General features: G+C 31.6%; 1 protein-coding gene across 1 annotated transcript; it reads left to right on the top strand.

Moving 5' to 3' along the window:
- The first annotated feature begins 524 nt into the window (after positions 1 to 524).
- LOC107454334 (TBC1 domain family member 20) lies at positions 525 to 3,318 on the top strand. Its single transcript, XM_016071533.3, has one exon. The coding sequence runs from the start codon at positions 1,217 to 1,219 to the stop codon at positions 2,705 to 2,707; it is 1,491 nt and encodes a 496-aa protein (XP_015927019.2). The 5' UTR covers positions 525 to 1,216; the 3' UTR covers positions 2,708 to 3,318.
- The last annotated feature ends 8,163 nt before the right edge of the window (positions 3,319 to 11,481 follow it).

The following is an 11,481-nucleotide window of genomic DNA, read 5'->3' as shown; positions in this document are numbered from 1 at the left end:
GTGCTTAATGAAGAAGGACAAGAATGCTCCTCCCTTATGCATTTTGGTTGCGTCCCGCAGTGGACTGATCGTTAAGACACGGTCCCCAGCAGATCACCGAAGTCAAGCATCACTGACTGCAGTCAGTGTGCGGGTGGGTGACCACTTGGATCAGTCTGCGTAGGGACCGAGGGTGTGCGGCATTGGTCCTCGTTAAACTGTTCTACCGTAAAGTGCTTGACTTCGCGTGCAGATCGTCGGGCTACCGAAGCGGGGGTGCCAACCCCTCCGCAGAGGATCAAAATTGTGATGGCATGTCTTCGGATCATCCTCCGGGATGTTTCCCAGACCGTCGCCAATAGCCCATTGTGAAGCTCCAGTGCGACGTAAATTAACAACTACAACAGCATTTTGGTTGCATTTGAATCCTACCTGTACGGCTAATTCAAGCCATTTTCACTGCATCTTATCTCCCTACACATTCTTGCAAAAGTTTAGAAAATATATGGAATCATCCCACGACATGTGACTTCTTTAGACGCGCTGGCGAATTTAAGTGGCGTAAGACAAAGGGAGCATGCTCCCTAACTATGTTTGTCAACCCACTGATCTTCGTCGCGATAAAAAGAGAACTTGATTGGTGAATTTTTTGAGGGAAAGTATATTTTATTAATCGAGTTCTCATTTTTGCTTCGACTGCGACTGGAAGTGTGTGAACCACATCCAGCAAGAATGTCCTTTTAGATCGATCAGACGCGCGATTCTAATGTTTGGCTCTCTGAATAAAACCTGTGATTAACTAGACGTTGTTAAGAATCTGGATCAGTCCAAGGGAATAAATATTGCACCATTCTCAATTCCTGACATCCCATGTGCGATCTGTGCAACTGTAAAGTGCAAGCACTTGCAAAATTCGCAACAACCTCATCAAACTGCAAGTATGAATTAAACATCACTCATCAGTTTGCTCAGGAACAAGCTCAGCCACGAACCTCGTCGCCTTCACAAACTAAACTAAATCACGTGATTTTCGTCTGTAGACGTAAACAAATAGTGGTTTAGAAGTTAAATACACTTTTTTTTCAATAATTAACACAAAAATAAACTTATTTTATTATTTACAGACAACTAACCTTTATTTGAATTTTGCTTGTTTAGAATCTAAAGTCGTTTTAAAGTTTCGTGAATTGAGCTCATGTGAATATTTATAAACGGAATGTGAAGATATTTTGTTGCAATGAGTAAACAGAACAGCCGTCATATTAATGAGATGGGTGAAAATGAAGCTAATTTTAACTCAAAGGGTATAGTCGGCATGCCCGAAGATACTGATAGTGTTAATGACCACTCTATAAGTGAAGCTGATACATTTAGTGATGACGCTCCTGTAATGAAACAAAAAAGGGAACTCGAAAACAACGTAAGTGAATCTTTCTTGGATGACAGTGATCTCTCAGTTAAAGATAGTGAAGAATCCTACTTTCCCAGTAAAAAAGTTGAATCTACAATTATTTCTGAAATCATCGTTTCAGATGAGAATGCTCACTCTGAATTTAGCGAAACCTTATCGTCAATCAGCGACGGAATTCAGGAGTCTAGTGATACTTCAACAAGCGAGGAATACAATGAATCACTATCTACAGCCCTTAAATTTCTTTCCCCTTCTAAAAAGAACAGTAAAACATTGAACGGAGTTATTGAAGAACCGAGTTATGCTAAAAGTGGACTAAATAAATTAGCAAGAGAAAGAAAAATTAACGAAATTATTCATGCTCTTGAAGAAAATGATATTGATGCTCTTAAAATTGCTGCCATTTCACCCGGTGGGCTACTAAATGACAATATTCGAAGAAAAGTGTGGCCTAAGTTGGTCGGAGTCGACTTGGTGGAAGCTTCTCCTCGTCCCTGCCAAAAAGAAATCGAAGAACACCCCTATTATCAACAAGTCGTCTTAGATGTAAATCGATCTCTGAAGCGATTTCCCCCTAGTATAGAAGAAGCTCAGAGATTAACTATGTTGGACCAGCTTGTTATATTAATTATGCGAGTATTATGTAAACATCCAGAATTGCACTATTATCAAGGTTACCACGATATTTGTGTGACATTTCTTTTAGTTTTAGGTGAAGAAACTGCTTATCATGTTGTAGAAAAACTATCACAAACTCATCTTAGCATATTCATGGAGAAGAGTATGGAGCGTACTATACATCTATTAGAGTATATGTTTCTTCTGATTGAGAAGAAACAACCAAACTATAAACATTTTCTTATGAAATCTGAAGTTGGAGTTGCTTATTGTTTGAGCTGGCTCATTACTTGGTTCAGCCATGTTTTAAATGATTATAGCACTGTGGTCAGGTTTTTTGATTTCTTTATTGTGTCACATAGTTGGATGCCGCTATATGTCACGACTTCTTTAGTGCTTCACAGACAGCTAGAGGTAATGAAACAAGATTGTGATATGGCATCAGTGCATTCATTTTTGAGTAAAATTCCTGATGATATGCCATTCGAACAGCTTTTAACTGAATCGCTCAATTTATTTGGAAGTTGTAAGCCTAAAGCTTTGGCGAAGGAAAAGCCTTATGTTAAGAAAGTTCTGCCGAAACCTAAAAAATTGAAAAAATGGGAGTTTATACCTAGATTGAAGTATGTGCCAACAACTATAGTTATCGCTGCTGCTGTTTTGGTGACTGCTGTAATTTATCAAGCTTTTAATTATTAATTAAATTATAAAAATTTTATAGCGAAATAATTATGTCTAGCTATTTATCCAGATGTTGATAATTATTTTTAGGCCAGTGCAAATATATTTTCAACCAAAGATTATTTACAAACATATTTCTTCTTTGGGTCTTGGTACGTAATTAAAAATGTGACTTTTAATTACTTGCAAAAACTTCTTTCTATAAAAGGATTAAAATTTGTAACTATTGATTGATTCCTTATACTACTATATATATGTATACAATTATAAATGTTGAATTGTGTTTTAATTTATTAATTAACCAAAGAATTATTGGTACTCATACATTGAAGGAGTTGTAAAAAAATTACCGTACAATTATTGAGGTCAGTATTATTAAGTTAACTGTTGTAAGAAGTACCTAATATGCTAATATAGATGCTGTCGTAACAGATTTCTTTACGGTCCCTTTTAATGAATTAATACTGATTTTTCTTCTTTAAACTTCTATTGTTATTTACTTTTTAAAGTAAATTTTAAGTTATATAATTTTGTTAAATTACTAAAACATGTTTGTTTTGAAATTTTAGTAAATTCTCAAAATTTGTAATAACCAAAGAGAATAAATTTTTTTTCTTACAAATTTTCAATAGTATTTCTGTATTTTTCTGTTTCTCTCACAAAGAGTTTTGTTGGTATTCTCATAAATTTTTTTGGATCAATTTTATTTACGTTTTGTCTTATTCTCATAAACCATGTGTTGAATTCTCAAAATAATCATAAAAGATTCGATGGTCGGAAAGATATTTATAGTTAGATTTTATAGTTAATTACAACTTTTTTTTTTTAAAATGTTGTGACTACAAACTACGTCAAAATCTAGTTACTATTTCTAGAGGACGAACTTTGTGTTGTTCCATCATCCATGTTCAAAATGGTATTGAGTAATAAATTGGCGTAGTTGGTATTTAAAAATGGGAAATCATTATAAAAACTGTTTACATGAGCCAATCAGTTATTCTAAACCATTTTTTACAAATTTGTTCTTTTAATCTTCAAATTTTTATGTTTATAAAGACAGTAGATATTTATTAAAAAAAATGTTAGAATGTAATCAAATATTTGCGATTTTTGGTAAGTGTTTAATGTTCTTTTATTTCTTCTGAGAAATAAAGTACACTGAAAATTACAGAAAAAATGTATTTCCTTCTAGCAGAGCCGGATTATACCTTTCGTAGGCCCTAGGCATAGTCATTTTTGGGCCCTTCCCCCACTCCTCCCCTCTTTTCAAAATATATGCTAAAATTTTCTTGCATATTTTTTTTTAACATTTTTATTAATATGGATTTTAATTTACAAATTTGTTTATCAAACTTTATCTGCAATACCAACATACTGCCGACATACTTGATATCGATAATACCATTATGATTAGTTCGATCGATAACTATAAAATTTGTCAGAATCTGAGATTAAACTAAAAGCGCAAAATTTGGTGAAAATTTACTCATCCGATTTAGAGGAAAACTTTGTAGATGAATTTTTACTATTTTCAAATTTGTATGAACATAAATCTACACAAGAAATGTTGAAGGCTCGAATTAAAGATAAACTCGTGAATACTTTTCCTATCGTTCACATTGCATTAAGAATATATTTGTCGATTCTTGGATCAAATGCAGAAGGAGAAAGATCTTTCTCCAGATTAAAATTGATAAAAAATCATTTGTGTTCAACAATGAATCAAGATCGTTTGGCATTGCTCGCACTTATGTCTATTGAATACGACATTTTGCGTAGTTTGAAATTCGACAGCATAATACAAGATTTCGTTGAATCCAAAAATCGCAAAAAAGTAATATATTAGATCATAAGATTCTGCAGAACAATTTATTACCGAGAAATATTATCTTTTTATTTGTATCTTCATAATTTTGTGCAAAATACACTTGTTGTTTTCAAAGCTAAATTATTTTTGTCAACAAATTTTTTTCTCCCAAGTTTTCGTAGGCCCTAGGCACGTGCCTATATGTTAATCCGGCCCTGCCTTCTAGTGAAATAATATCAATGTTTCACGAGTGTACATTCACATTTTCAGATGTGACCTAAGCGATAATTTAGCTATTATTCATAATGGTTAGTTTAAATATTAGTAATATTTAATTATAAATATGTAGTTCTTATAACACTCTGCTTTCGTTACATTCATTGGCAGTTCCGCAAAGATTTGTACCAATCATATTATAAAAGTATTTTAATTTAAACTTAGTTTCTTTACGAAACTAATGTTAAGAGAAGTTGCCAAGAAACCACTGTTTATTTTGTTTCCTATTATTCACTACACAATTTTTTTTCAAAAATAGCATAGTGTGCAAAAAATTACAAAATAAGTGGCAGTAGTTTAAAAGTAGTAAAAACAGTAGTTTAAAAGTATTAAAGTTAGTAGTAGTAGAAACAGTAGTTTCGCTCTTTGTAGCATGCTACTTCTGATGCTGAAAATAATGTTTATTTCTTATATAGTAAAGGAAACGGATACATTCTTTGTACAGCTCTCTCACAATTGTAGAATTACAGTTATCTTATAATTCTTTAAACAGAAGTCTTATCTTTTCAAAGGATCTAAATATTTTCATTTTGTTAGCAAATTTTATAGATTTAATTGTTGGAAATATATCACATATGTGCTGAAAGCCTACAAATTTTACTTTGAAACCTGGAGTATCAGCAGAAATGATTTCATTTTGTTTGTTTTCTAATGCAAAATTGCAGAGACAATATTTTATACAAAAGACGCAAGTCAATTGATTCAATTACTATTATTATTGGTAAGAAATAGAAGATAGATTTGGGTATCCGTAAGGCTGTTTTGAATTAAGTTGCGTTTTTTAATTGAAGGGATTAGGAAAATACAACAATATGGCATGTTTTTAAATTCTTCAGATGAGGATTTCTGATAGAGAGAAACTATATGCGTAGAAAGTCTTTGAATATCTTTTTAAAAATGATGTTAAGTGCCAGTTAAATGTAAAAATGTCACCATTTAAAAAATTATGGCCACTAGATTGCCATGAGATCTTCAAATTTTTTTTACAAAATTTTAATTAGATATTATAACATTAAAAAATATCTAATTTTATTTATGTGTAATAATTAAAATTAATATGTTATATGTGAATAAATAATTCAAAACTTAAATTAAAAAAGAAAATTTAACAAATTATTGAGTTTTTAATTTTATTCATAGCATTGAAAACTATTTTTAAATTACAATTTTCATTTAGCGAAACTTTTTGGAAGAAAAAGTAACTTCCAAAGTTCTGCATTCTTTGCAATTAAATTAAGATAATTCTCATATATATAATTTATCATTAATTCAGTTGTTTTTGTATTGCATTTCCTCTGCATTAAAAAACAATTACTACCACTATCATCGCAGTTACAGAACATTTTTCGCCAAATGTGTGTTTACTCTCATAATTGAAAAACAATGAAATTTAACTACATGAAATTTCGCATATTTTTAGAGAAATGTTTAAAGAACATTCTGATATCAAAATGAAATTGATTAAGTTGTGACATTTTTAATTATTTTACTTCAAATTTGGAGATTTATTTTTTCTGTTGTGTAATTCAGTATAGCCAAAACTATTAGCAAGAGGTTTAGGATTTTTTTTATTTGCAGTTCACATTCTCCAGTCAGTAAATGAGTAACTCATCTTGTTTAAATTTCGAAATAGTTTCAGAATAATAAAACAGTTTACATTGACGGTTTTACGATGCAATGAAAAACTAATTGCAGTAAATTTTAATTATTGCATTCATGTACTCTGAAGATAAAAAACTTGTGACCTTTTTTAAAATTGCAAATTAGTTTTAGAGGTTTTATAATTTTGATGTTTTTTTACGCTATAATTCTGAACAGTAAAATGAAAATAATTATTTTTTCTGTCATTTAGACATGAGCAGAACCAAAGCCAAATATTTGTTCATTAAAATAAAAATATTTGGGGTTTATTTTAACTAGGGGACTCAATGTCAATAGATGGTTGACTGTGTAAAGCTGAGCACAGATGATGCTAGGGGTTAAAGTTCGTCCTATGACTTCCGGGTTACTACTTTCGATTGATTTTTGCTCGAAACCGTGGAAAAGCGTGCCATTCAATATTTTTTAATACCTGTAGTGTTCGCAGTTTTTATTGTTCTTCCAGTTCAACTTTCAACGAAAAAGATAATAAATGAATTTGGAAGATCCCACGAGCATGCTATGATGTTACACAAAAAATAACCTGCAATACTTTACTCAATTATAGTCAAATAAGGGATAGCATTCAAACCGTAGCAAATCTTAACCTTTATTTACGCTGTGATAATATTTTTATTAAATTTTCTTTAGGCTTATGACCTGTTAGAATTTATAAAGTACAGAAAACTTTTATAAAAGATAAAATTTTGGATAAATTTAAATAAAACTAGAATATTTAGCTTCTTGTCATATCATGTAAGCATAACACAAGTGGAGGGATACACCAGAAGTTTTCTAAATTTCTCTCCTTGTTTATTGTTTACATTCAGTCAACCATCCACATATAAATTAATATCGAGAGATTTTCGATTCTTTGCCATTACCACACCTTCCTTTCCCTTCTCACTCATAGGACATCAGAATATTTTTTTACTCTCTTTTCTATATGGATGGTGCTGTCAATACAAAAATAAACAAAAACAAGTCTCGAGCTCCGTTATCTTCACCCCTTCCGGAAAGACAGTTTACAGCTGCTTACTACATATTATGCGAGACAATATTTTTAGGTAGGTACATTACTTACGTTGCACTAGAGCTGTACAATGGACTATTAACGACAGTCTGGGAAACATCCCTGAGGTTGATTCAACGATATACCATTACAATTATGCCAGGCAATTATGCTGAAGGGAAAGGAAATTTTCTCCAGATCTGGATCTCTGTACCCATGGCTCAGCACGATATTTTCAAATAGATAATTTAGTTTAAAAAAGAAGAAATTACACATAATCTACTGCATTTTATAGGATATTAATAATAGTAATTTTGGTTTGAAAATTTGTTATCGTTATTTGTATATTTTTGGTTTCTTAACTTTTTTTATCCCATTAAAATTTTATTTCGAATTTTTTAACAATTGTTTTTATTTTAAGGACTGATGAAATGAGCGAGTGAAGTGTTTCGAAGACTGCACAAGCTGTTTCGAGAGTTGGCGCGTGATATGCATTAAAATTTATAATGGTATTAGAAAAAGAAAAAAATTTCTACCCTTTTTTTGGTCGATGCAAATTCTGCATGGGTAAAAAAGGGCACCATTTCTGAAAGCTTCAAGTACGATACATCAAATTGTGCCAAAGGTTGTACTACGAAAACCTTCCGAAATATTTTTCTGTTAAGAGAAAAATTGCTTACTTAGCGCTGAAAAAGAAATGATTCCATAATTTTGCCCAACTCCTCTAATATATGAAATAGTAGATGAAATTTTCAACTCACTTCCCAGTGGATGATTTGAGTAGAAAGTAGGCGTTACTATTTGTGCAGCAATTATTTAAATCTAACACGTAAGTAACGCCTACTTTACTCGTAATGAGGTTCGAAAGAGATAAAAGACCTACCAGCAGTAGGCGTGGTCAAGTAGTCCAAAATATAAAATAGAGTTTATGAATAGTACAATGTTTTATTCGAGAAAAGTTAAATTTCTGTAACTACCGAGATTTTTTTCACTTATATAGCATTTAAGGCTATTTTTTTCTCGAAAAACGTACTGTAGAAATAAATATACCGAACGCAAATATTGCAATAGTTTTTTACTTTACCGTCTCGCTTTCATCCATGCTCCACTTTCGAACTAAATTACGAGTAAAGTAGGCGTTACTTAAGCGTTATGTATAAATAAGTACTGCACAATGAAATGTAACGCCTACTTTCTACTCCGAATCTCTACTGGTTTGGTGACAACTTAAATGGGGAAGCAATTGTAATTTTTCTTATTCGAAAAAATTCTTCTTCCATCAGCATGGCAGCTTAGTAGTACAGGCCAGAACCCCCCCCCCCCCNCCCCCCCCCCCCCAACTAGTCTCTATCAGACACTAGGTTGATATTGATGCCCATGGTTTTCAGAGCTCCACAGAATCAAATAAAAAAATTATAATTTTCTATAAAATTGTAGCTAATTTTAGAGTATAATGAAATCAGCTCTTCAGTTGTTCTGAACTAAATGCTACAAAATATTGAAGAAAGCTGCGTTAAAAATTTAAATGTCAACAAAGCAATTTTTTTTTTTACGTTGTTACTACGTATTATTGGCAATAGAATTTTTAAGCAATTGTAATTTTCATTATACCCAGAGCCGGATTATACCTTTCGTAGGCCCTAGGTATAGCCGTTTTTGGGCCCTCCCCTCCTTCCCTCTTTTCAAAATATATGCTAAAATTTTCTTGCATATTTTTTTTCACATTTTTATTAATATGGATCTTAATTTACGAATTTGTTTATTGAACTTTATCTGCAATACCGACATACTGCCGATATTACAGTTGATATCGATAATACCATTATGATTAGTTCGATCGATAACAATGTTAAAGATAAACTTGTGAATACTTTTCCTAGCGTTCACATTGCATTAAGAATATATTTGTCGATTCTTGGATCAAATNTTTATTGAAATTACATACATTTGCTGACTTGTGTGCTCAATATAGGCTTATAAGTCATTGTCAAGTAGAAAATACAGATAGAACAATTCAGAGAAAGACATCACAAAGAATACATCCAGGGTTACGGCGGGATTCGAACCCGCTACCTCCACGCTTCACAGAGCGTTTGGACCGACGATACCGCTCGGCCTCAATTTTCTATAAAATTGTAGCTAATTTTAGAGTATAATGAAATCAGCTCTTCATTTGTTTTGAACTAAATGCTACAAAATATTGAAGAAAGCTGTGTTTAAAATTTAAATGTCAACAAAGCAATATTTTTTTAAATTTTTTTACGTTGTTACTTTGTGTTATTGGCAACAGATTTTTTAAGCAATTGTAATTTTCATTATACCATAAAATTCTTTTTCCATCAGCATGGCAGCCTAGGACAGGCCAAAGCAGTCCCAACTAGTCGTCTCTATCTGGCTCGATCAGATATTAGGTTTCTTCACTTATTGATTCCCATGGTTTCGAGATTTTTTTCCACAGAATCAAATTAAAAAAATTAATATTCTATAAAATTCTAGTTAATTTTAAAGTATATATTAGAATGAAATCAGCACTTATATTTTTTTAAAACAAAATGCTATAAAATATTGAAGAAAGATGTATTTAAAATTTAAATGCTAACAAAGCTAACTTTTTTTTTTCACTTAGTCACTACGCGTCGCTGGTGATAGAATTATTTGCAAAACTATTTCATTCCTTTTCATTTCCGTGCAACTGAATTTTTGAACTAAAACTGAGCATTTGTGTCCACCGCTATAGTCATATACATAGATATAGTCATAGCCATAGTATTTCTGTAGTCATATAGCTCAAATTAAGAGCCTGAGGCCTCAGATGGGCCCTTTTCCCACTCAACATGAAGTATTGGACTTCAACACAGTTTATAAAATAATAAAAGATTATTATCATAAAGAGCTGCAGAGACTCAGGCGATAGAGCTCTCACCTCAGAATGAGCTGACCTAGGTTCGAATCCCAGCGATGGCTGGTAGATACGAATTCTACTCCCGGCTCGTACCCATCTCAGTGGTGACAAAAATAACATCAGAGGTAGATGGTTAGAGGGTTTCGCCGTCGGGCTAATCGTGGGAAGTTTCCCTGTTTTTTCTTTCTTTGTAATGCTAAATGCAGGGTTCCATTAAAAAATTATACATGAAGGCTAGTTTGCCCCAATGCTCTATTCAAGAGTTTTTGGCTTTCTGAGTTGGGTTTAAAATTACAAGGCTACGGAGTTGAATATTAATAGTCGTAAACTCAGAATCAGGTCGACTGCTCAATGACGGTAATAAAATAAAATAAATATCGTAATTATACAAGAAGGTAAACTTGAAATATTTTCGGGCTGTTAAAGGCTGAATCGAATATACATTAGTTTTAATATAAGAATATATCGACGAAAAATAGATATTTATTTTAGTAATCGTCAGGGTGGAGACAGTTAGTATTTTCATAACGAAAAAATAATATGAATGTTTCTTAGTCATATAAGTTCCTCTCTTTAGGGACTTCACCCTTTTTATACCGATTCATTTTCTCTCTAAAAACATTTTTAGTTACTGGAAATAAGACGATAGGTGTTGCTTAAATGGATGACGAAATAAAAAAACAAAGAAACATCATATAAAAGACGTTTACTAAATAATTTTATTAATTTCATATAAAATTTCCTTTACTTTGAATTAAAATATCAAAGGCTTTACATAATTAATTTCAGTCAAATTGATTCAATACTGTGACACAACTTATCGCTATTTTTTATTGTCTAGTCAGAGAAAAATTTGGCCCTATTTGTACCGTGTTTTGGACAGAAATTATTATTAATTTTATTAATTTCAGACAAATTCAGAGTTTTTTAAATCGAAATATTAGAGGTTTTAGAATATTAATTTCAGTTAAGTTGACTTAATACTAATACGCAATTTATTACCGATATTTTTTATTGTCCAGTCAGAAAAAAGTTTTATAGAAAAAATACAACAAAAGGCGATAGTAGAGAATAGCGATATTAAAGAATAAAATTTTTTTTTCACCTCTAAAAAATTTAGTAGAATAGTGTTGAAAAAGAATCCATTCTTAAAGTGC

This window comes from Parasteatoda tepidariorum, chromosome 5, assembly GCF_043381705.1.
Source record: "Parasteatoda tepidariorum isolate YZ-2023 chromosome 5, CAS_Ptep_4.0, whole genome shotgun sequence".
Classification (NCBI taxonomy): Eukaryota; Metazoa; Arthropoda; class Arachnida; order Araneae; family Theridiidae; genus Parasteatoda; species Parasteatoda tepidariorum.
This window is presented reverse-complemented; position numbering and strand designations above follow the sequence as displayed.

Bases quoted from the DNA above. Each gene is read 5' to 3' on its own strand.
- LOC107454334 (XM_016071533.3), top strand. From the start codon at position 1,217: ATGAGTAAACAGAACAGCCGTCATATTAATGAGATGGGTGAAAATGAA.